General features: G+C 47.8%; 4 protein-coding genes across 5 annotated transcripts in view; 1 reads left to right on the plus strand and 3 right to left on the minus strand.

Annotated features, from left to right (window-relative positions):
* Vps16 (VPS16 core subunit of CORVET and HOPS complexes) overlaps positions 1-5,255 on the minus strand; it is a 22,722-nt gene extending 17,467 nt beyond the window's left edge. Inside the window, exon 1 of the mRNA XM_057780671.1 lies at positions 5,054-5,255. Within this exon, the coding sequence (XP_057636654.1) occupies positions 5,054-5,106 (53 nt within the window). The 5' untranslated portion in view covers positions 5,107-5,255. The remainder of the gene's footprint in view (positions 1-5,053) is intronic.
* Positions 4,933-11,469, plus strand: Pced1a (PC-esterase domain containing 1A). 2 transcript variants are annotated; one of them, XM_057780674.1, is made up of 8 exons: positions 4,933-5,008; positions 5,968-6,108; positions 6,612-6,691; positions 6,802-7,040; positions 7,130-7,280; positions 7,369-7,615; positions 9,844-10,119; positions 10,422-11,469. In XM_057780674.1, exons 2-8 carry the CDS (start codon positions 5,985-5,987, stop codon positions 10,667-10,669), a joined length of 1,365 nt encoding a protein of 454 aa, XP_057636657.1. In that variant the 5' UTR covers positions 4,933-5,008; positions 5,968-5,984; the 3' UTR covers positions 10,670-11,469. The 2 variants fall into 2 exon arrangements, with proteins under 2 accessions (XP_057636657.1, XP_057636656.1); XM_057780673.1 differs by lacking the exon at positions 4,933-5,008 and adding an exon at positions 5,223-5,668 and having other exon boundaries at positions 10,422-11,468.
* A 10,546-nt stretch (positions 11,470-22,015) lies between these two features.
* Tmem239 (transmembrane protein 239) lies at positions 22,016-23,080 on the minus strand. Its single transcript, XM_057780164.1, has 3 exons — positions 23,075-23,080; positions 22,628-22,695; positions 22,016-22,544 (listed from the first exon to the last, which is right to left on the minus strand). The coding sequence occupies exons 1-3, from the start codon at positions 23,078-23,080 to the stop codon at positions 22,016-22,018; spliced, it is 603 nt and encodes a 200-aa protein (XP_057636147.1).
* Positions 23,081-23,163: 83 nt separating this feature from the next.
* C9H20orf141 (chromosome 9 C20orf141 homolog) lies at positions 23,164-24,921 on the minus strand. The gene is made up of 3 exons (XM_057780165.1): positions 24,913-24,921; positions 23,489-23,643; positions 23,164-23,401 (listed from the first exon to the last, which is right to left on the minus strand). Exons 1-3 carry the CDS (start codon positions 24,919-24,921, stop codon positions 23,164-23,166), a joined length of 402 nt encoding a protein of 133 aa, XP_057636148.1.
* Between the last annotated feature and the right edge of the window lie 373 nt (positions 24,922-25,294).

Raw genomic sequence — 25,294 nt, forward strand, 5'->3', positions numbered from 1 at the left:
GACTGGATAATCTAGGTACAACAGCACATGCCTATATCCCTAACATTTGGCAGATGGAGGCAGGTCATCCTGTGCTACATGAGAGCCTGTCTCAGAAACAAACAAAAAAAACAAACAAACAAAAAAACACAAAAAAAGGTTGGGAAGCCAGCTCAGCAGTTAAGAGCACTGGCTGCTTTTGCAGAGAGTATCCAGGTTCAATTCCCAGCACCCACATGTTACCTTACAATGTCTGGGGCTGGAGAGATTGCTCAATGGTTAAGAGCACTGGCTGCTCTTCAGAGGTCCTGAGTTCAATTCCCAGCAACCACAATCTACAATGGGATCTGATGCCCTCCCTCTTCTGGCCTGCAGGCATACATGCAAATAAAGCACTCATACATAAAACAAATAAATCTAAAAATAACAGTAAATAATCTCCTTCTCTTTTAAAAATAACAGGACTACCCAGTATCTAGAGAAAGAAAAGAAAAAGAAAACCTACAAGAATAAATATTTCTTTCTTTTTTTTTTTTTTTTTTTTTTTTTGGTTTTTCGAGACAGGGTTTCTCTGTGGCTTTTTTTTTGGAGCCTGTCCTGGAACTAGCTCTGTAGACCAGGCTGGTCTCGAACTCACAGAGATCCACCTGCCTCTGCCTCCCAAGTGCTGGGATTAAAGGCGTGCGCCACCACCGCCCGGCTTAAGAATAAATATTTCAGGGGATATAAAATGTATTGTCGGGGCTGGAGAGATGGTTCAGTGGTTAAGAGCATTGCCTGCTCTTCCAGAGGTCCTGAGTTCAATTCCCAGCAACCACATGGTGGCTCACAACCATCTGTAATGAGGTCTGGTGCCCTCTTCTGGCCAGCAGACATACACACAGACAGATTATTGTATACATAATAAATAAATAAATTTTATTGTCATTCTTCTTCCTTTTACAAATGAACTATTTCTAAAGTGTCTGAAACTCAATGTGTTCAAATCCAAGTTCATGGGACCAGGGACACAGCTAAGTCATTCACTAATGTGCTTGCTGCAAAAGTGTGAGACCTTGAGTTTGATTCTCAGCACCACTTAAGATCCCAGGCATGGGGTGCTAGGAAGGTGGAGATGGGCGGATCCCTGCCCAAGGTTCAGTGAGAGACCTTATCTTTAAAAAGCAGAGTAAAGTTGGGCGGTGGTGGCGCACGCCTTTAATCCCTTTAATCAGGAGGCAGAGGCAGGTGGGTCTCAGTGAGTTTGAGGCCAGCCTGGTCTACAGAGTGAGTTCCAGGACAGGCACCAAAGCTACAAAGAAACCTTGTTTCGAAAAAACAAAAACAAAACAATAAAAGCAAGAGTAAATGGCTCCTGAGGAGCACCACCAACCCTCCACCTTCTTTTGAGCATGTGAGCTTACATATACCACAAACATGAGCATAAACCACCACACACCAGTCCAACCTCTTCTCGGCCAAATTCACTTATTTTTCATCATCTTAAGCTGAGAACCCAAGCCATCCTTGATTACTTGCTCCCTCTCACCCCCAAGTTCAGTATTCCCCGTAATAACTAGGATCAAAGGTTGAGTCCTTATCCTCCGTGTCACGTGCTGGCTGTAAGACCCATGAATGTCAAAGGCAGACTCTATAGTCTATCTTACCCATCGACACATACTGAGTCTGGCAAAGGTGGGTCAAATTAATGAATGGAATCAGCTCAAGTTGCATTTTTTTAGGATTAAAGTGGTTAAATTTCTAGAACCTGGTAAGAGATGGCCACCACTTCTCTCCTTATCTTTTCAAGTCCAGCAAGTTCTTGAGAAAATGAATTCAATGCAAAGACCTCTGCCCTTCAGATGGGACTCAGAGAAAGAGCTCCACTTGTTCACCATTCATTCACTCACCAGAATCACAGATTAGGTCCCGATGAGGTGTGAACTAAATCAAGCACCTGTTCTAAAACATCTCACACTGGTGAATAAACTAGAAATGCTTTTGCATTCTCCTGTTTAAAAAAAAGTCTGGGCTGGTTGGGCGGTGGTAGTGCACACCTTTAATCCCAGTACTCAGGAGGCAGAGGCAGGTGGATCTCTGTGAGTTCAAGGCCAATCAGGTCTACAAGAGCTAGTTCCAGGGCAGCTAGGGCTGTTACACACAGAAACCCCGTCTCAAAACAAACAAACAAAGGACAAAACCAAACCAAAACAAAAACACAAAAACCAATCTGGGCCAAGAGGGCTCAGCTTTGTAAAGCACTTGTTGCCAGCCTGAAGACCTGAGTTCAATCCCCCAGATTCCATGTGGTGGAAAGGAGAGAACCTTCCCCCTACAAGTTGCCCTCTGACCTCCAAACGTTTGTTGTGCTGCATGCCTGCAAGCGCGCGCACACACACACACACACACAAAATGTAAAATCAAAAATTCTGTTTTGGTACAGAGTCTACAACATCCTGTTGTTCTTGTGGGGAAGGGGTAGGGAGGCTTTTCAAGACAGGGTTTCTACACTCTGTGTAGTGCTGGCTGTCTTGGAACTCAATCACTCTGTAGATTGGGCTAGCCTCAAACTCAAGAGGTTCAGCTGCCTCTGCTAGGATTAAAGGCATGTGCTACCATTTACAGAGCCACGTAGTTACTTAACCTGGACTCCCTGTCCCTCAACTTCCCCATCAGTAAATTAGAACAAATCATGATCCCAATTCTATATGGTGGGGATACTTAAGAAAGTATACATAAAATACAAATACCTAGCATAGCGTCCAGTATATAAGAAAGTCTTATTTGTTGTTTGGTTTTCCAAGATAGGATTTCTCTGTAGCTTTAGGGCCTGTCCCGGAACTCACTCTGTAGACCAGGCTAGCCTTGAACTCACACAGTCACTCAGAGTGCTAGGATTAAAGGCGTGTGCAAACACCACCTGGCAGAAAGTATTACTTATTTGCACTCTAGGACATATATACCATCTCTAGCAAGGCTTAACATTTCTAATTGTTTCTATGAGTTCAATGCAGGTAATGGGAAGTTAGCCACTTCTATGACATACAGTCACATCTTTTGAAACTTTATGTATGCATGAAGCTAAGATTTTATACAATAAAAAGGAGAAGCTCTGTTGTAATAAAGGCTTCTTTGCTTTTATGCTGATTTAAAAGTACCTTAAAAATAATAGTTAATATTTTATTTTCAGTTTTTAGTTTAAGCATGTGTTTTGGGACGGAGTCTCACCTTGCCCAGGATGGCCTTCAATGTATGAATACAGCCAAAGCTGACTTGGCTATGTAAGACTTTAAGACAATTCTGAAGCCATTTTGACAATTCTGAATCCTCTCAGCCTCTGTGCCATAGTGCTTCCCCTCCTCCCCTGGGAACCAAGGACCTAACAGCTACACTCGCACGTACTCAGTTCCTGAACAATTACCCATATACGTATGTTTTGGTTCAGTCCCCTGGGAAATGGGGTCAAAATGACCTCTTACCTCACCTGATCTGGCAACAGCTCTCCAGTCAATTATTGGTAATAGCCCTTTCGAATAAGCCAATCATAATAGTCAAAGAACAATCCCCCTTGCTTCTGTGGCCCTTTTAAAAGTAGACTGTACCAGCTACTCGAGGTCCCTCGGCTTCCCGAATGCTGGGGGACCCTGTCATGACAGAATTAATAAAATCCTCATGCTTTTGCATCGGCTGTGGTGTGTGAGATGGTCTCTGGGGGCGACTCCTCCTCGGTGTTTGGACGCTAGAGTCCAACAGCTATATACAAATGCGTGTATATAGTAACACGATTACAGCAGTTGGCTGCTTATTGGCTTTCTTTCTAAGGTAAAGTACAAACTGACCAGTTACTAACCCTGATCCTCCTGTCTCCACCCGCCAAGGGCTGAGGGATAACGGGTGTGACGCCACACTCTGCTCACTAGTATTTTCAATGGGTGAAATCATTAACAGTTTCTGTTGATTTCAACTAAGTTTTTCATTTTTCATATTGCACATGTGTCTAGGAGGAATGATGAATAAACAAATGCAACAGGTCTCTAAAAATTACTACAAGGCATCGTTTGTCTGGAAAATGCATCACACTCTAAACAACAAAATTTCATTAAAAGTTGGGCTATGAGAACAGTAAACAGCCTCACTAGCAGGAGCAATGTCTTCTACTGAAATAAGACACCAATGCAACGACTTCATGATCTTCAGGTGCATCAATAAAACATTCTTTGCAATTTTGCAACTAGTTGGGCAACTAGGTTTTGTTTATTTCTGTGTTGTTGTTTTAAAACAGGGTCTTACTATGCTGCCCTGGCTGGCCTGAACTGACTACGCAGGCCAGGCTGGCCTGGATCTGCAGACTGCTGGAATTAGAGGCATGGGACACCACAGGCTGGACAACTATTTGACAACAGGCTACATGGATGTGATGAGGGCCTGCAATTCTGTGCGGTTGGAACACGATTTGAGAATGGTTAAGATCAAACTGGAAGCCGCTAAGGGAGACAAACAGAAGTTGACCAATTGATGTATGTTCTACAAGTAGCTTGTACCTTATTTTAGAAAGAAACTCAACGAGACGCTAACTACTGTAATCACGTACTACTTCAGACCCACAGCTCAGGGCTCTCTAACTTCAGTGAGCTGCCAATGCCTAGGGTTCTTCATTAATAGTGCCGGCTAGTCACCCCCTTCTCTCAGCTTTGGTCAGTACTGTCACCCCGCCCGCTGTGGCGATCCCGCCCTCCTCTGAGAGCCCCTGTGGTCTGACTTCAGCAGCAGTTTCCGGAAGGAGACTGGCACTGGCGGTTGCCGCGGGCGGCCTCCCTCAACATGATCTGAGCATCCTTCCGGAGGCTGACAGACCTCGATATTGGGGTGTCTTCTGAGCCTGCCTCTGTTGGAGCAGAGGAAGGACCAGATTGCTGCCCCTAGGCAACCGTGCGTAAAGTGGCAGACGTTCGAGCTAGCAGCCGGAGGGGCGGACGTCAGCACCAGTGGGGGGGGGGGGGCGAGCGCCGCTGGCTCCGCCGGGGGAGGCTCAAACCAGCAAACAAGCACGGTAAGCTGGGCAGTGGGCGAGGAGGTGGGGCAGCGGGCGGCTCACCGGTAAAAGGCAGAGTCCCCGAGTGGGTTCCAATTCGCTGTGTAACAGTCCATGTCTGGTACACCTGGCGGCTAGAAGCGCCTAGGAAACACCCGCCTGGCGCAAGCTCCAGGCCGCACTTCCGCTTCCGCCCGTCGGAGGTCACGTGGCGAGGCCGCCGTAGCGGCCATCAGCACTGTGGGCAAACCGCACTGAGCTATCGTTCTGCTCTCCGCTCCTACCCGGGCTTCGCGCCCGCCCGGGTGGGCCTAGCCCCGATTCCTATCCTTCACGGCGGCCAACCTCGCTGTCTTTCTGACCCCTCCGGCGTTGCGGGTCGCGCAGGGAGGGACATGGGTGACCGGAAGTGGGAGCCATGAGCATCTCCTCCTGGAGCTCAGATGCTGGAGGCGCTGGCTGGACCACCGCGACGCCCGTATGGAGAGCACTGGGCGTCGAGCTGCGCACCGACAGCTAACCTGGGCACCTGGGCTCTGCGGGGCGGGGTCTTTGCAGAACCTACCGCCCTCCAGGGGCGCGGGAACATGACTCTAGACCAGGAGCCCGTCGTGGGCAAGGCGCAGGGCGCCCGGGCCTGCCCTACTGGCCGGTGAATCCCTGGAGCCCGGAGACTTGGTAACTGGCGCGAGCGGACGTGTGCGCACGCGCGGGGCCGCTGCTGACACGTGGCTGGGAGCAAGGGAGTCGCTGCGCGCGCGAAGCGCCATAGTGTAGGCCCTTGGTCCAAGCGACCCTCCACCTTCCCTCCGAGTGTGATGAAGGCTGGTGCTATCATGGAATGCGCCATGCGGCCCCACTCTCCTCCCTGTTACACAGAGCAGCCAGGGAGGGGCCAGCGCGCATCTCTCATCTTGGGACAGACTGACCTACCTTGAGTCCCTGCCCTCCCTCAGCTTAGTGGCCTCTCTCTGCAGCTGGCATCAGTGGCAGCATGGTCTTCTGTTTGGAAAACAAGATGCCACACCGCCTACTGCGAAGCGCCATGGTCCACTTCCAAGCCTCCGAAGTCCAGCAACTGCTCCACAACAAGTTCGTGGTCATTTTGGGGGACTCCAGTGAGTGACCACTCTAGGATGGCATTTCATAGCCCTATATCTGCAGCCTTTTCTTTATGTCTGCACCCCGTATCTCCATTTCCGTCTTCTCCATCTTCTACTGTTTTAGAACACTAGACTTGCATTTTTTTTTTCACCTACATACTTTCCACGGGTGACCTGGCATATTATTTGTGCATTATTTTAGCCCATGCTTGTAGCATCTTTATCTCTTGTAGCCCTCCATGATTTTCTTAAAAGGAGCTGTGGGTTATGTTGTGTGTTTCCCTGTTGACAGGGCCGGCTTAATTGTGCCCCTTGGTTTCTTGGATCACTGTATATATAGGTTAGAGGAGATGCATCTGACTAGACAGAACCGAGCCAGGTTTTTAAAACCTCATCTTTTCTTTTCCTTTAAGTCAGCTCTTGAGCAGCCAAACCCTGGGAAACAGAAGGCCTTCATTTGGAAGGCTCTGAGAGGTACAGAGGCCTGCCTTAACCTTAGGATCCCTGTCTCCCTGCAGTTCAGAGAGCTGTGTATAAGGACCTGGTGCTTCTGCTCCAGAAAGACACACTGCTCACAGCCTCCCAGTTAAAAGCCAAGGTGAGAGAAGCTTGGCAACCATGCCAGTGTTGGGTGGGTGCAGACCCTGGCCTGGAAAGGACCACCTGCCTGGCATGGATCTGACCATCGGGGTGGGGGTGGGTGGGTAGGGGGAGCTGAGCTTTGAACAGGATCAGCTGGTGGCTGGGGGCCAGCTGGGCGAGCTCCACAACGGAACACAGTACCGAGAGGTCCGCCAGTTCTGCTCTGTCTCTGGCCACCACCTTGTGCGCTTCTACTTCCTCACCCGTGTTTACTCCGAGTATCTCGAGGACGTCTTGAAGGAACTGTCGTACGGACCTGCCCCTGACCTGGTGATCATCAACTCCTGCCTCTGGGATCTCTCCAGGTTCAGGCGAGGGAAAGGGAAATACTGGTTGGAGGAGGAGGTATGGCGCCATCCCTGTGCCCTTGCCCACCCTCCGTGTTACCCAACAGATATGGCCGCTGCCCAATGGAGAGCTACAGAGAGAACTTGGAACGAGTGTTTGTACGAATGGATCAGGTTTTGCCAGACTCTTGTCTGCTGGTGTGGAACATGGCAATGCCTTTGGGGGAGCGTGTCACTGGGGGTTTCCTCCTTCCAGAGGTGAGTGAGTGGGACCCTTCTGGACAGGGGATAGAGTGGCTGGCTGGTCAATAGGAGACCATTTTAGAGGCTCCACTTTCTCCATTAGCTCCAGCCCCTGGCAGTTTCTCTGCGACAGGATGTGGTTGAGGGGAACTTCTACAGTGCTACACTAGCCGGGAACCATTGTTTCGACGTCCTGGATCTCCACTTCCATTTCCGTCACGCCGTGCATCACCGTCATCGAGATGGTGTCCACTGGGACCAGCATGCACACCGCCATCTCTCACACTTACTTCTGACCCATGTGGCTGATGCCTGGGGTGTGGAGCTACCCAAACATGACCCTCTCCCAGGTAAGATCTGCCACAGGGTAAGTGGGTAGTGATGTCGATAGGACCTTTAGCACAGAAGACACAGAGAACCAAATGCAACAGAGGTACCTGTAGAAAGTAGGTGATCCTTTGAAAAAATGGTGGTGGTTCCTGAGTATTCCTCTCTCACTTCCTGGGAGTGGTTAGATCATGGGAGTCACATGACTGTTCATCTCCTGGTTCTTCAGCTTTGTGATTCCTTCTGCGTATTTGAAGGAAAGTGTGCAAGTACTGATTGTAAAAGGCAGGGTCAAGGCCGGGCGGTGGTGGCGCACGCCTTTAATCCCAGCACTTTTGAGGCAGAGGCAGGCGGATCTCTGTGAGTTCGAGGCCAGCCTGGTCTACAAAGTGAGTTCCACGACAGCCAAGGCTGTTACAAAGAGAAATCCTGTCTCAAAAAGCCAAAAACAAAACAGAACAAACAACAACAAAAAAGCCAGGATCAAAAGACCATAGTCAATGAGATGAAGGAAAGTGAAACTCTTTGTAGGTAGTCTCAGGTAGGAAGCGCGAGGACAGATATGGAGGAAGGGTGGTCCAAGTCCAAGTAGTGTTGCAGCGCCAGAAAAGCTCATCAACTGCAGAAGTGAGAGCTCCAGCCAGCTAGCAGCCTGTAGAGCAGAGACAGTGTAACCTGCAGTGTCTTTGCAAGTCAGTCTCTAGGTGATTCGGTTAGTGGACAGTCGCTCACAGGCTCCTCGGCTCTGCCGCAGGGTCCCAGTCTCTCTGGTTCCAGCCTAGTTCAGTCCCCCCACCCCATCCTAGCCACTGCTGTAGGTGCGAGAGTCCCACTCCTTCAGTTTGGTTTTGAGATGCTGCTCTCATTGCCTACCTGCTGAGACCTTTGCTATGGATCTTTTGTTTGCTTGTTAGTCTCTTAGTCCCTGCCGGACTGCAAAGGAAACATCCTGACTTCTTTCTCCGGTTGCTGCTCCTCTGCATCAGGTCACTTGTTGGTAGTTCATCCCCTCCAGCCCGGTGCCATCACAGATATGCTGGGCTTCAGTGCCAAGAATATAGTCTTTGCTGAATTGGAAGCATGAGTTCCAATCTTAGATGCTGTTGTTGCAGCAATAGAAGCTGTGGGGGGCACAGAAGGCCAGGAATAGTCTGCCATTAGGGCTTATTAGCTAAGAGCTGGAACTTTAGGAAGGTGGATTCAGATGGATTATGTACTGGTTCCATTTCCTTTGTTTTGCTTAGTGAGAGAACTGGTCCTCAGTAAAAAAAGGAATGTTTGAAAAGGTTGAAAGCCTAGTTTGTGGTACTTCACAGCTTCGGATTCCATCTAAGAACTGGAAATAGCTGGAGATGTGGCTCACGTGGTAGAGTGCTTGAAGTTGGCAGCATGTATGAAGCCATGGGTTCAGTCTCTAGCACCATTTACAACCAGTCACGGTGGTGCATGCTTGTAACTTTAGCACTTGAGAAATGAAGCAGGAGGATCACTAACTATAAAGTGAGTTTAAGGCCAGCCTGGAAAGTATCAGACCTTGTCTCAAGGGTGGGGTGGGGGGGGAGTTAAAATTGTTAAAGACTTGATTTGAAGTGGGAAGATGAACAAGTGAGTTTGGTTAGGGAAGATCTGTTTGACCTGTGGTAGCCACACTTGGAGTCATCAGTAGCAGAGGGTATGTGAGTGTGAACTAGGAAGCAGACAGCAGAGCCATGCTCACACTTTGGGTTGGCAGAGAACAGATTGATAGGGAAGCAAAAGTAGTTGAGAACAGAGAAGTACTTTCAGGACAGGGTGTATTGTTGATGTCATGTAGCTGAACTGTTGGAAAGAAGTGGTTTGTTAAGTTTGTCAGGCAGTTCTATTTAGTAAGAAAAGCATTAAAGGCATAAAGTATTCAAAAGAGGCAATGCACAATTGATGAGGGATAAAAACATGGTAGAAAACTCCCTGCGATGGTTTAGAAGAAATTGGACTAGTTGGAAGGGGGAGTTGGATCTATATATTTGACTAACTTATTGATCTATAGGATGACTTGGGAAGAAGAAAAAACTAAAGATAAAGCCACTGCGCAGGAGCAGGCATGAAGTCAGAACACAGGCAGACATGAGTAGCCAAAAAAAGGAACACGATTTAGTCTTGTCTTGTGAAGAGAAATGAAGAAGGCTGGAATAGAGCTCTGGAAGTGTGGATAGACAGCATTTGTGGCAACCTGGCATCCCTGGCCAACTTAACACAATCATCCTATTCCTAGATCCATGGATTGAAGACTGGCCAGAGATGGATCATCCATTCCAGGGAAGCCATAAGCAGCCTCTAGACTTCAAGGAGAAGCTGGCCTTGCCCCTACTCCCACCTTTCCATTTGCCTCCTCCCATGTCTTTTCCTTACCCGCTTCTTCAGCCCTCCCCACCTCCCTTGTTCCCACCCCTGCACCAGGATGCCCCCTTTTCCCAAGGCCAGCCCTTTCCACCCTATGAATTCTTCAAACACAATGCAATGGAGGACTTCTCGATGCCATCTAACTTTGGTAGGTACCTCTGTAGCCTCTGCTCACACCTTCCCCAGCCTCCTGTGCCCATTCCCCAACCTAGCCACCTGTGTTCACATGAGCTTGGGAGTTGGGCTTAGTCACATTAGTCCCTCAGATTGGAACAGCCTCTGTAAACTCATTAATCTGCTCACAGTTCTTGGTCTGGTGGTAAGGGAAGTAGAATCAAAGTAGAATCCCCATTTTCGCAGAAGGGAAATAAAAGTCCAGAGAAACTTACCCCAGAGGAGGAGAGCTATCTAGTCAGAAACTTACTCTGATAATGACTGGTTCTTTTGTAGGATGTGGCCCTGGAATGAACTTTGTGCCTGGTCCCCTGCCACCGTCAGTGTCTGGCCCTGTCTCCCATGGTCAACACCGGGGCCCTGTGGTCCACCGGGGCAAGTCACGCTATGTTTCTAACAGCCCATACCATGTACCAAGGATCGGTGGGGCGTGTAGGCAGCGACTCAGACACTCAGACAGACTGATCCACACATATAAACAGGACAGACGGGGACATGCCCATTCGGGAACATGGCCTGGGTAGACAGGATCTTAGGTTGGGACTAGAGCTACCAATGACCCTGAAGGGTCTGCCTGATACCGTAGCTGCTGGGCCAGGGTGTTCTTGTCCATTGCTGATATCAATAAAAGCATGGAAGGACAGAGTGACATTCCTGTGTGAGGGAGTGGTTCTCCCAACCGTGGCCTTAAGGATTGGGGAAGCTGCCTCTGGGACCTTTGTGCAAACTATTCAAAATATATTTCAATGAATATTCTTCTAACACAGTTCTATCTTCACAAAAACATATGCACTAAATATCCCTTGTTATCAACAAGTCTTTTGGGGACTGGAAAAAATCAAGGATTGAGTTAAACTGTCAGTATTCTAGGTGGGATTTCAGATTTGGCTAATTCTAACTTACCCTTCCCGTTGTGTATAGTCTTGTGTATGCTTGGTACTCATCTCTTCCTGGAGGGAGGAGGACACAGTCTTAGCATGCATTCTTGGCACATAGCAGGCATTCAGTAAGTTGTTAGCACCTACCTGAGAAGCTCCAAATGCAGGCCGAAGACCAGTTAGGATCCCTTTATTTACTTGCTACAATGAGCAGTGAGAGCAAAGCAAACACTGGCCAACCTTTGTTGGTAGTTAGGGGAAACAAGAGCTGATAGAGAAGACACCCAAGGTCATTGCAAGGGAGGGGTGGTGGCAGAGATGCTGTGCTAAACTGGTCACACAAAAAAAAAGCAGAAGTTCAAGGGCTCAGCTTTGAAATAGGGGAGGGGAAGGGCTGGAGTATGACATTGATAATGGGGCAGAAAGTGGGTGATTAAGGACCCATTGAATTTGAATTAAAAGAGTTCTTGGATTCATTTCTGTTCTTGTTAATGAAACCTTTGAAAAGGACAACATCTCACCCAAAGGAAAACAGAAAAACTGGTCAGAAAAATGTTGATCTCGAGTAACAATCGGATATATCAGTAAAGGACGTGGTTAACATACAGTGGTGCTAGCCGGGCGGTGGTGGCGCATGCCTTTAATCCCAGCACTCGGGAGGCAGAGGCAGGCGGATCTCTGTGAGTTCGAGGCCAGCCTGGTCTACAAGAGCTAGTTCCAGGACAGGAACCAAAAACTACGGAGAAACCCTGTCTCGAAAATCAAAAAAAAAAAAAAAAAACAAAAAACCATACAGTGGTGCTAAGGAGATGGTCACAGACATTGTGAGTTAATAAAACCCTTTGGAGAGCCAGGAGACCAGAAGTACCAGCACAGTGCCTGAGACACACGTAGGAATGCCTTTCTTATGGACAAGATTAAAGGGAGACAAAAGTGAAAAGCTTTTTTGGTTTGTTTTTATAGAGATAAGAATTAAGATAATTTTTTTGCAGAAATGGATTTTTTGTTTTCATCATCAAAAACGTATTTGTAGAGAAGTGTTCTCCAGCTGTAGTTTGGTACCTCGTCACTTTCTGCATTTCCTTCCAGAGACTTTTGTATCTTTGATTCTCCAGTGTTGCTGGAGAAACCCCACCGTTGATTTCCAGGAAAAAAAAACCCTGAGTTTTCTAGCCTCATGGGCCTTCTCTGTTGCTGGCCATCCTGTCCCAGTCATTGCACAGGGCGTCTAAGTCAAAGTCAGAGGTTGGACAGCAAGAAGACTTACTGGCAGGTAGCAGGATTGTCTATGTAAAAAATCAATGAAGCCGGGCGGTGGTGGCGCACGCCTTTAATCCCAGCACTTGGGAGGCAGAGGCAGGCGGATCTCTGTGAGTTCGAGACCAGCCTGGTCTACAAGAGCTAGTTCCAGGACAGGATCCAAAACCACAGAGAAACCTTGTCTCGAAAAACCAAAAAAAAAAAAAAAAAAAAAAAAATCAATGAAAATTACTTTAAAGGAAATCCAAGTATTAAGTGAATTTAGCAAGTTAGTTACTATGCACACAGGAAGACTTTGTCTCAAAATATAAGGGAAAAAGTAAGGAAACTGCTGACGCGACCACTCCACGACACGATTACGGTTCTTATTGTTGATGTGAGAAAACAGCCAGAGGCACCTGGAAGACTTCAGAGAGAAAGCAGACTAAATGTGGCCTGCAGACTGGACATGGCCAGGACTGGGGAATCAGGAGAGTGGGAGGGAGTATTCGAGCTAAGAAGACATAGAAACTAGAGCATAGGGAGAGTAAGCAGATGAGTATGGGCGAGAAGAGCCAGACAGTAAGTGCAGGAATAGTGGAGAATGGCCCTTCTAAGGGGTGAGTAGCTGGGGGAGGAAAGGGCCAGGAGGCTAGTGTTGGGAGCTTTGTAATACATAGCAAGTGCTTGTAACTCGGGACTGGGAGTCTGGAGGCCAGCGTGGGCTTTGATATGCAGTCGTAGGTGCATGTCAATGGAACCGTGTGCCCCTTTCTGCCAGAGGTAAGGAAATGTGACTCCTGGTAGACAGGAACCAGCTTCATAAATTCCTGAGGAATGTTAGTTTTACTCTGCCAGAAATCCTCCTATAGTCCAGGCTGAGCTCATTTCTGGATATTTGGGCAGCCTGAGACCTAACAATGGTGAAAGGAAAGAACAGATTTCCTCAAGTTATACTCTGGCCTCCACATCTATGGACACACACACTAAATGTTAATTTTTTTGAACTGGGAGTGGTGGTGTACGCCTTTAATCCCACACACGGGAGTCGAAGGCAGATGGATCTCTGAGTATGAGGCCACCTTAATCTACAAGTTCCAGGACAGCTAGGGGTGTCTGAAAAACCAAAAAGGCAAAACCAAAACGAAACAAACAACAACAAAAAAAAAACGCCACCTTTTTAAGAAATAATTTCTTCAAATTGGTCTAGATATTCAATAGAATCATAGCCAAGCTACAAACAATTTTGCAAAAGTTAATAAAGTAATTCTAAAGTTTGATATGAAACAAAGGATCTAGAATAGCTAGTTAACAAAATTTTGATGAAGCTACATTCAGAGGGTAGAGACAGGCACAGATCTGTGGTCTAGAGGGCTGGAGAGATGGCTCAGCAGTTAGGAGCAATGGTTGCTCTTCCAGAGGACTCAGGTTCCATTCCCAGCATTCACATGGCAGCTCACAACTGTCTGTTCCAGAGGTTAAGAGCACTGGCTGCTCTTCTAGAGCATCTGGGCTCAGTTCCCAGCACCCACTGGGTGGCCCTCTATCATCTGTAGCTCCAGTTCCAGGTATTCCTTCTAGCCTCTGTGAGCACCAGGCACCCAAGTGCAAATCAGATATCCATGCAGGCAAAACACCCTACACACAAAGGATAAAATAAAAACTTTAAAGGCGAGTTAGTAGAGGATAGACTTAGAAAGTGAAGAAATCACTGCATAGTCATTGGAGGAAAATGCATTTCAGTTTGCAATTCATACCATGTAAATACAGCTCAAAACCCAAAATGTAAAACTTAAAGTTACAAATCTAGGGAAAATAGCTGTAGCCTGTTGTTAGGCAACAAAGATGTTCTAGATTAGCATCGAAAGCATAATCCATAACTTTCTTATTTTAGTGTTTTAGAGACAGGGACTCTATGAAACTCACTATGTAGACCAGGCAGACCTCAGACTCACAGAGATCTGCCTGCCTGAGTGCTGGGACTAAAGGCATGTGGCATCATGCCAAGCCCATAAAATAACATTTTGATATGCTGTTGCGCCATAAAGTCCAGAGAATGATCTCTGATAGCTGTATTTTCAATTTTGAGTGACAGTTTATTACTCTATAGGAAACCAAAGCAGAAGAATAAGTAGCAGGCTGGAGAGGAGCTCAGTGTTTAAGAACATTGGCTGCTCCTCTAGAGATTCTGTGCTCAGTTTCCAGCACCCACAGGGTGACACGGCTGTGACTCCAGTTCCAAGGGATCCCATGCCCTCTTCTCCCTCTGCTGGCCTTTGTGGACAAGAGAACAGCATATGTGTACAGACATACATGCAGACAAAACACCTTACACAGAAAGTAATAAAAAGTAATTTCGAAGAATAAATGGTGGTGGTGACATACGAGGCCAGCCAGGTACAGAGAGAGTTCCAGGACAGTCTCCAAAGCTACAGAGAAACCTTGTCTCAAAGAACAAAAAAATAAGAGAGAGAGAGAAGTACAAGAGAGAGCAGCTAACCCAGGTAGCATGCCTTTAACCCCAGAACTTGCCAGGTAAAGGCAGAAGGATCTCTGTGAGTTTGAGGCCAACCTGGTTCTACATAACTTATGTGAGTTTCAGGACAGCCAGGACTAAATAGAAAGAACCTGTCTCGAGGGGAGGGGCAGGGATGGGGTGGGGGAAGTGAACGAGCAAATGAAAGCTAACCATCAAACTGGATGCTCAAAACACCAAGCAGAAATATACTGAGGAGGGGGCTGGAGAGATGGCTCAGAGGTTAAGAGCACTGACTGCTCTTCCAGAGGTCCTGAGTTCAATTCCCAGCAACCACATGATGGCTCACAACCATCTGTAATGAAATCTGGCGCCCTCTTCTGGTGTATGGGAAGCAGAATGTTGTACACATAATAAATAAATTTAAAAAAAAAACTTTAAAAAAGAAAAAGAAATATACTGAGGAAGCCTCAAGTCAGCCAGCTGGCATTCCCAAGAGCAAGAATCCTAGGCAGAACAGTGTGTTTCTTTGGGTGGGCATCCAAATAAAACAAATAGCAACAGAGGTAACGTCATCAAGTCAGGCACAACATCCAGCAGAAACCAAGTGGGGAAGTTGAGGCAGGCCATCGGAATACCCAATTGAACGTTCTCTCCATAAATGAGCTTCCCATGACTGAATTTTCATTTTTTATGACATGGATAAGCATTAGTAACCTCTATTAAATAGTTTGCCTCCTAGATGGAATCCCGATCCCCTGGGAGACCATAGCCAAAGCTGACCTTTCACAGCCAGAGCCATATATCCTGTGTGTCTGTGTGTGTGTGCGCGCGCGCGCGTGTCTGCGTTGCTACATTGAGCCCCATATTCCCCCCACGCTGGCCTTTGGGGGATCTCCATGGTCCAGGCCACCTCAATGAGGAGTAGATACAATGTTGGGCAGTTTGGCAACTTCTCTCCCTCCATGTCACAGAAATTAGAGGTCAGTCCACCCTCAGACAAGGGGAAATTGGAAGAAACTTTGAGATAAACTTGCTTGGGTCCCAAATGGGTGTGGGAGAGGCAACCCTGCTTTCAGAGCCAGCTTCTCCATGGGCTCAAACAACACATGACAATTCACAAGTGTAGTTCATTATAGTATATTTCATTAAAATGTAAAATGCCTGTTCTCCCAAAAGCTGTTAAGAGAAGGCAAGCCGTAGCTGGGGAGAATGTCTTTACAACTCTTACTATCTGATAAAAGACATGTATCTAGGATTTAAAAAAAAAAACAAAAAGCCCAGTAAATTTAAGGGAATGCAAACACTTAAGGAAAAAAGACAGACAGATTGTAAATAAACATCAAAAGATGTTCAACATTTTCAGCCACTGGGAAAGAGGCAAACACAAACTATATGAGGTAGCACCATTTACTGCTGGAATGGCTGACACGGGAAAGATGGTCTATATGATCTGGCTACTTCATCTTGAAGTGTTTACCCAGACAAAATGAAAACATGCTCATAGGAAGACTTCACCATTGCAATTTCAACAGCTGAAAATGATTCATGTCCATCCATCAACAGGTGAACTGATAAACTGAGGATACCACCCGTTAGAATACTACTTGGTTATTTTAAAACGTGAACTGAAGCCGGGCGGTGGTGGCACACGCCTTTAATCCCAGCACTCGGGAGGCAGAGGCAGGTGAATCTCTGTGAGTTCGAGACTAGCCTGGTCTACAAGAGCTAGTTCCAGGACAGGCTCCAAAGCCACAAAGAAACCCTGTCTCGAAAAACGAAAAAAATAACAAAACAAAAAAACGTGAACTGTTGGGCTCAGTAGGTGAAGTGCTTGAGGATCAGTTTAATTCCCAGAACCCACATAAGAATGCTGAGTATTGTGGTGCCCACTTGAATACAGTGCTGGTGGGGCCGAGACAGGCAGATGCCTGGGGCTGGCTGGCCAGCTGTTCTAGCCTCATAGACAACTCAGGCTATGAGAGTTCCTGTCTCATAGGACACAGCTGGTGTTCCTGAGGCCCCTGCATACAGCGGGAACTACTGATGCGTACACCACCGTCTCCCATTTTTATTTGGGGGCCTGACATTTGATGGCAAGGGAGAAACTATGGTAGAAATAACAGATGTTAAACGAATCTCTTTTAAAACTGCTTTATTGCGGTACCAGGACTCAAACCTTGGACATCACCCATCAGCCAGACTCTGCCACTGAGCCACATTCCCTGCCCTAAAAATACTTGAGAGATATCAGTATAAAGGAAGCAAAGGTTTCATTGCAAAACATAAATGGAAATGTTGACTCAGCCCCCCAAAAATTTTACAGAGTTAATTGTATCCAGATTCTCACTGAGGCAATTGGCCCTCTCAGTATTGTCATCAGCGAGCCCTCCCAGTCTTGGTTTTCTCTTGCTGGGGTAGCCAAGCTGGAGATTTAGGAAAGTAGATGAAGAGGCAACAAAACTGTCACTGGTGATGCCAGACCTGCTATGTCTCCATGGCCCCCAAGTTTTGCCCCGCACACCTTAAGGCTGATGTCCAAGTCTGCGGAATCCCGCTTCCCTGGGACACCCTAGCCAAGGCCGACCTTTCATGGCCGGAACTACATATCTTCACCGGGGTGCATGCATTGCTACATTGATCACCAGACTCCTCTTGCTGGGATTTTGGGGATCTTCATGGTCCAGGATGGCTATCACTTCCCCTTGTAGATGCTCATGGCCTTTGTATCCCAGGCTGGGTTTGGGACTTATCAGTGTCAAGCCCTTCTACACATCAGTCCACCTCAGTGCCTGTCAGCTGCCCTCATGACTCCTCTGCCCTTAGCCAGACAGGGTTTCCAGAGGACACCACCTAGAATTGCAGGTGTCTGCCAAGAATTCAGGACACACCCCTATGCTAGTGATTGTCCCCCTGCCTCTGCCCTTGAGTACATCTGAGCATGCCTACCAATGGTCACCCTCGATTCTGGGCCTCCTTCGGTCCCTTCTCAGGTCGCTTCCAAGACGTGGCTTCCTCACTCTTCCCTTTGGCCAAGGGCCAGTCACCCTTGAGCACGCCCTCTAGAGCCTAGTCTTAGAATAGTGAGCCTGTAAAGTTTCCCAGGTGCTGCTTGTCTTCCTGTTTCTAGGGACCCCTTTCCTGTCGGTCCCACTCAGTCCGGCGTGCTCATCCATGAGGACCTAGATACATGCATTCCCCCTCTGACCATCTTTAGAGGTACTTCTAGGTCCAGACTGTTCCTCTTTTCACCCTGGACCATGAGGCAGTGAGAGAAAGGTCGTTATGGACACACACACACACACACACACAATCAGGATACTGTGTTGGTGTGAATCAACTAAGCCATGCCTGATTGGTTTATCTGGCTAAAACCACTGGTGGATCCCAGCCCCTTATTCCAACCCCATGGGAAAAAACTGTAGATGAGACGAGGAAGGGCGGCAAAAATATTCATCCAGTGGTCCAGGACATCAGGTCAGTTGGGACTCCTCTTTCCTCTTGTCCCAACTGGAAAGGCTTAGAACACTTTGACACCAGCATTCCCATTCTCCATTAGGTTGTATTTTAAAATCATTTAAAGTGGATGGCTTTGCATACATTATAGGAATTTCCGGAATTATGTTGAAACTGTTTTTTATTTACTGCAAGGTGTCTCACATTATATCCCACTCCCATTTGCCCGGCACTAGTCACGCCATTCTGTTTCTTGCCTTGTTTTCTTGCAAAAAGAAATATTGTGCCTCTATATGTTTTAAATGCGTGCCACAAGAACCGTATTTCATACTAAGATCTCACGACTGCTCCGGTTGCTTCCACCCCCATGCGTTGCTCTTCCTGTCTCCTTGCCCCCCAACAACAGTGCAGTGAAATCCTCAACCATATGTCCAATGCAGTGTTTCTCGGACACATGTCGCCTCACAGCTCAGCAGGCCTAAGATGGAGCTGTCAAATTTGATTTTGGGGGCCGGGGAGTGTTTGCTTTTTTCTTTCTAGACATGGTCTCATGTAATCCAACCTGGCCTCAAACTTGCTGAGGAAGGAAGGCCTTGTACTTTGGTTCCTCATCTCCCAAGTGGTAGACAGGACTACAGGCAAGAACTAGCAGCCCGGATTGTGTAGTGCTGGAGATCAAGCCTGAATGCTGGGCTAACACTATCAAATGAGCTGCATCCTTAGCCCCTGAGAGTCTACTTTTTGCTGTTAAGTTTTATTTCATGTGCATGAATGAGTGCTTGCATGCATCTGCACCACATGAGTGCCTGGTGCCCACGGGAGGGGGGGGGGGCATCAGATCTCCAGGAACTAAAGTTACGGGTGGTTGTGTGCTGACATGGGGGCTCTGGGGACCAAACCAGGATCCTCTTGAAAGAGCAGCAAGTGTACTTAACTGCCGAGCCATCTCTTCAGCCCCCACAGAGTCTCTATAGATCTAAAGAGTTAAGGGATGACTATACTGTTCTTCCCGGGACCACATTTTGAAGATTGAGCCCCCCCCCCCGCCCGCAAGGACCTCTGTGAGAATTCATTTCATTTCTGGGTTATAGGATAAGTGTCCCATGTGGTAAGGATTGCCCATCTGTTTTCCAGTTTCACTGCATCGCCCTACCCCACACCAGCAGGTCAGGAGGATGGAAGATGTATTTTGATGTGAGGGGAGGGGAAAGGCCTTTCGTGTTCTCACCTGCACTGTGTCCCCTGCCATCCTGTGCATATGGTCTTGGTTAAAACCTCCTCTCCCCTTAATTAGAATGGTACCAGGTCTCTGGAGTGATGTCCCTGGCCAGCAAGGCATGGCTAGATTAGTAAAAGATCCAGGCTAGGCTTCTTCGTCTCTATTTCCACCACAGACTACTCTGAAGTCCCAGCCCTCCAGATATCTAGATATCTAGACACATTTGACTTATGACATCACTAGTACTTAGCTTCATCTCTAATGTGAATTTCTCCTTAGTCGCCTGTTAGAGTGATCTGGGACTCAAACAGCCTGGCCTTGACACTGAGGAGTTGCTGTCCTGATCCTGACAAAATAGTCACAGTGTATGCACATACGTATGCACATATGTATGTATGCATGTGTGTATGTATATAGTGGCGTTAGGGGCTAGTTCAGGCACTTCACCTTGCAAGCCTAATGCCCCAAGTCGAGTGTCTGTTTTATGTTCATATAGAAAATGAAGTTTAGAAAGACCTATCAGGGCTAGGAATGTAGCTCAGTTGGTAGAATACTTGCCTAAGATGCAGGGAACCTTGAGTTTGATCACCAGTACCAAATAAACCAGGCATGGTAGCACATCCTTGTAACCCCAGCCCTTGGGAGGTAAGGGCAAGAGGATCAGAAGTTCAAGATCATCCTCAGTTACATAGTGAGTTTGAGGACAGTCTGAACTACATGAGTGTATATGTGGCTCTGTGTGTGAGTGTGAGTGTGTGTGTGAGTGTGTGTGTGTGTGAGAGAGGGAGAGAGAGAGAGAGAGAGGGAGGGAGGGAGGGAGGGAGGGGGGGGAGGGAGAGAGAGATCTCCCTGGAGCAAGAATGTGACAGGACTAGGCTTACAGCATGGTAACCACAAGAATAACAGCATCTCCATGTCTTGCCTTGACACATGGTCATATTGCAGGGGGAACTACAAAGAAAAAGAAGGGCTGGTTTGGGTTTTAGACACTGAAATTAGAGATGTCTAACCAATAACATATAGAGTTCCAAAACTAACAGGCTTTGGCCAAAGTGAACCATGATTTAAGGTGCATGAGTGTATGGGTGGCAGAAGAGTTTTTTGGCCTAGAGCTTCTGAAGCAGAGATTTAAAGGTTAGGTATAAAATAGAGTTGGGAAGCAGCAGGGAATGGGTAGGGGGTCGGGCGTGGATAAAGACTGTTAGTTGGGCCCTGGCTGTGGGCAAACTATCTAACATGTCTGTCACCTTATCTGGTAACTAATGCTCAAAGTTTGTTTTTGGTAGGGTCATCATAGGAGCCACACTCCGAGGAAGTATGGATGATCCAAAACCTTCTGGGATGTGAGCAACTTGCTTGATCAGTTTTGGAAATCCCTGAGTTATTTTCTTACTCACACAGTTTTGTAAGCCTTTCCTGGCACCAGGCTCCAACCCCAAGCATTGCACAGCAAGTATAGTTCACTATCTGCCTAGTTTGAGATTGTGTGACACAGCCTTCTGCATTTGGTCCACACCATCCATTCTGTGTTAGCTATTTTAAGGCTGAGATTCTATCTAGGACAGAGAATTTCTCTGGAATCTTTGATCCATCATCAAGCTTCTGGATCAAAAGGCCTTTTGAACTTGAAGAATGTTCTTGGAGCCAAAACAGCTTAACTGCTTTTTGGCCTTACAAAGTATTTTTCATAAAACCAGGCATGGTGGCACAAGCTTTAATCCCAGGATTCTAGAGGTGGAGGCAATAGGATCAGGAGTTTAAAGTCATCCTTATTTAAATAGGAAGTTTAAAGCCATCCCAGGCTTCATGAGACCCTGTCTCGAAAACAAAACAATGTATTTTGTAAATAGATACTAACTTTGGATCACAACAATCTTATGAAAAAAAATGGAACACACTTAACACTGAGGTTCAAAAATAATGAATTGGCCAAACTGTGGGTGTCTGAAATGGGACTTGTTCTTTCATAATAGATCTGGAGGCTCCATATGTATGTAGGGGTGGAGTGTATGCACATGCACAAAGCCTTGGGTTCAATCTCTAGTATGCGTGTGCACACACACACACACATACACATAAAACTTACTACGATGACTGATGATTGGCTTATTTTTCATTTCTGGGAGGTGAGTGATGTGGGGTCCCCATGGTTTTGGACCAGGACCACCTCTATCTATCTATCTTTCAGTAAGGCCCATTCCAGAGTCTTCTATTCTCCTCCTGGAAGCAGAGAGAGAGGATCCTTGACAAATGTACAGAGTGATAAGACCAGGGTTATGCAAGTGGAAACACTCAGGAAGCCTGAAGCAGGGAAGGCTGAGGTGGCAGGACAAAAAGATGCTGCCTGGGAGACCGAGTGACGGACGTTGCCACTTCTGTATGGGTGTTCTCAGGGCTTGGCCAAGCTCTTGTCCTTGGCTAAACCATTGTCCTGTCCATGACGCCAACATGAGTTTAAGGCAGATGGCCCAGAAGCCAGGCCCCGCCTGTGCTTGTGACTGGGGTCTGAGAACTACTGGGGTTCCACCTCCCTCCCTCCCCACAGGACTCAGGCCTTTGGCCAGGGCTCGACAGACACAGGCAGTAAGATGGGGTTGCCCTTCTATTGGTCCAAGTCCTGAGCATAGCCTGGGTGAGTCATGGAGGTAAGGAGGCCCACGAGGCTCAGCAATGTGGAGAAGAGCAGCAGGAAGGAGGCCGCGAAGAGCAGAGCAGGCAGGGCACTGAGTACCAGCAGCAGGATAGCTGGCAGCAGGTGGCTCCACACCACAGCCACCATAGGCCACAGGGAGCTCAGCAGGTAGGAGCCCGTGGTGAAGAGTGCATGACATAGCATCAGGGACAGCAGCAGGTAGAGTGTCCCCTCCAGACCCCATAGCATATGCTGTAGAGGTTGCCGCCAACCTGATGTATTCCACCACTGAGACCAGCTCCGGGGCAAGTGGCTTGCCCACCAGCGCACCCAGTCCTGACGGGTGACCCAGGCTGACCAGGGCACTGCCCGCTGGGGTCCCTCGCCAGCCCCGATGATATCCGTCTCCACTCGTGGCTGCTGCATCACGGCTGGTGCACCTGTGGACAGGGCCAGGCCAGCTGCAGGAGCAGCCCTGGAGATGCCCAGGACCTCCGGATAGGTAGGGTTACAGGGGTTAGGAGGATACCAGCACAGGCAGGATTGGGGTTTGAACAGGGGCCTAGGACTTACCTTTGGGCAGAGCCGCCTAAGTCATGATGCTTCCTGCTGTGCCCAGGCCAGCCTGGCAGCCAGGTCCCAATCTCACCCTCACTCACCCCACCATCCCTCAGAGGAGTCCATTATGACCCGGGCTGGGGCGGGGCCCAGCTGAGAGGAGCTACTGCATAGTGTGAGGCTCTCTTGGGTCCCTTACTTATGGACCCTCTAGGCTTGCAGGAGTGTTCAGTAAACCTCACAGAAACCATTCTCCTTGCTTATAGGAAGCCTTCCCCACTCCTGTCCCTCCTTAATGGCTGCCTCAAAGTGCAGGGCTGGCGTTGGTTGCTGTATCCACCCTTTTCTCTGTTTTCTCTTGTTGCCCTAAGCCTCAGCCCCAGTTCTCAAATGTCCATACTATGGAACTAGAGGCCTCTGAGGTTCAAGCTGAACACAATGGAGTATTCTACCCTCACCCCACCACCTTACCCTCATGTAGCTCAGCATGGAGGAGAAGAAACCTGGGGAAGCAGAATGGCTGGTGTATTTTTAGAAGGAATTCAGTTTTCAGAGGGCCCTCAGTCCCAAGGATGGAGGCAGAAAGCCAGACCCAGCAGGGCTAAGGGTATACCAGAGCCTCCCAAGAACAGACCCAGGCCCAGGAACAGCAGGAGCAGTACATCCTGGAACCTGAGTAGTCCTGAGACCAGCCCTGTGTGGAAGAGGGCAGCTGCCTGCTGTCCTGGACCTTCACCAGCCCCCTGGCTCTGACCCTTTGAAAGAAGTCTGTGTCGTGGCAGGATAGGACCTGTGGGCCTGTGGAGAGAGAAGAGGGCAGGTCAAGGCAACTGCTCATCTGTCCCTGTGCTTGGGATACCCACCTGGCAAACTCCTGTCACTTACCCATGGAGCAGGTCAAAGGCCAGGAAGCTGACCAGCAGTAGGAGCAACAGGGCTAGGCCAGCTGTCGAGAAGACTGTTGGAATTGTCGCTCCTAGTGCCCCCAGCCCTAGGATTCTGTCCAGGAGCTGGGCCCAGCTGAAGCCCCAGGGGACACACTAGTCACTGACCTATTCTATCCCTCTCAAGTATCCAGACTGCTAGGAGGGTTAGGGTGGGGTCTATAAGAGCTTTGGGCATGGGCAAGCAGAGCTGGGGCTTGGAAGTATTAGGAAGAGCTAGTGCTAGGAGATTAAGGGATCAGGAAAAAGGAAGACCTTGGTTTACACTCAAGGGAGAGCTCAAAGAATTGGGAACTAGGCTCTTCGTGGATGCCCTCCACCCCCAACTTCCACTCCACATCTTCACTAAACCCTCCTCACCTCCTCCCACTTGGGTTGACCATTCTGGATTTGAACACTGAGTCATTGTGACTTATTGCCAGGTAGGACCTTGAGTTAAGAACAGGACAACAGTTTGTCTCGCCTCATAAGCACTGGTAGCCTAGGCGGGGCTTAGCCAGCAAATCATTGTTTACTGAGAACTACGACTCACCCTTAGTTATTGCCTTGGCTAATGGTTTTCTGCCCTGGGGACTTCCCAGGGTTTCTGGGTTGTCAGGAAAGCATGCTAGCAGCATGACTCCTCAGACCCTGCCCGAGGGAGGAGAGGCTGCTTCTTCCCGGAAGGTCCTCAGGCTATGTGTCTGGGATGTCATTCAGTTTTTCTGTCTTCAGTTCTCTTCCCTGAACTTGAGTGAGGCCTGCAACTCTGGGGTGCGAATATACTTTTCCAGGAGGCAAGCTAGGCTGTGGGTGGCAGGAGGGTGCCATTGGATGCGAACGGAGACTGCACTTTCATTTCCCAGCTGCCCAGATCCAAATAATTACACAGAAGCTATATTAGTTATAACATTGTTGGGCTGATTGCTCAGGCATACTTCTAGCTAGCTCTTACATCTTAAGTTAACCCATTTCTATTAATCTGTGCATTGCCACAGGACTGTGGCTTACCGGTGAGGTTCTGGCGTCTTTCTCCTTTTTCAGCTGCATAGCATCTGCCTGCTTGCAGTTTAGTTTTCCCACTTACCCATATTCTGCCCTGCCATAGCCCAGTACAGGTTCTTTATTAACCAATGGTTTTAAAACATATTCACAACATACAGAGGGGAATCGCACATGAATTGGATGTTTTAAGCACTGCAGTTTTGGGAGTTGTTATGGTTTCAGAAATGTTACAGAGAACTGGGCATGGTAGAATATGCCTTAATTTCAGTGCTCAGCAGGCTGAAGCAGAAAGATTGTGAGTTTAAGACCAGCATGGACTATATAAATAGGTGCTGACCAGAGAAATTTAAAGAAAAAAAAGACAGAGGTTGTGAACCTAACCTTCAACATTGTTGACCCCAAGTTATTCAGAACCAGGAGTCTGTTCATGTGTCCCAGGCTGCTCTTGAAATCTCTATGTAACACAGGCTGCTCTCTAACTCTTGGCGATTCTCTGCCTCCTCAGTGTAAGTGCTAGAATTGCAGACACGCACTGCCATGCCTCACATACACTCCTAATGGGAAGTTAAGGCTGCCACCTAAGAATGAAATTAAGGAATGAACATGGAATAAACAGGTTGATCACCATCACGGGTGATATTTATTGAGAATAAACGTATTCCCACTGAATCTATGGGGGCAGTGGTTACAGAGCTACTAAATACATGGACAGTCTGGGGATGAAAGATGAGTGAAGTGACATATAAGTTTAAGTATTATTCAT

This window comes from Chionomys nivalis, chromosome 9 (genome assembly GCF_950005125.1).
Source record: "Chionomys nivalis chromosome 9, mChiNiv1.1, whole genome shotgun sequence".
Lineage (NCBI taxonomy): Eukaryota > Metazoa > Chordata > Mammalia > Rodentia > Cricetidae > Chionomys > Chionomys nivalis.

Excerpts from the sequence above, each read along its gene's own strand:
- Pced1a (XM_057780674.1), top strand. The coding sequence starts at position 5,985 with ATGGTCTTCTGTTTGGAAAACAAGATGCCACACCGCCTACTGCGAAGC. Across the intron at positions 7,616-9,843 it reads CAAACATGACCCTCTCCCAG|ATCCATGGATTGAAGACTGG; the intron begins GTAAGATCTGCC and ends TCCTATTCCTAG. Across the intron at positions 10,120-10,421 it reads CTCGATGCCATCTAACTTTG|GATGTGGCCCTGGAATGAAC; the intron begins GTAGGTACCTCT and ends GTTCTTTTGTAG.
- Tmem239 (XM_057780164.1), bottom strand. Across the intron at positions 22,545-22,627 it reads CATCATGACTTAGGCGGCTC|TCCGGAGGTCCTGGGCATCT; the intron begins TGCCCAAAGGTA and ends TAACCCTACCTA.
- C9H20orf141 (XM_057780165.1), bottom strand. Across the intron at positions 23,402-23,488 it reads GCCTTTGACCTGCTCCATGG|GCCCACAGGTCCTATCCTGC; the intron begins GTAAGTGACAGG and ends CTCTCTCCACAG.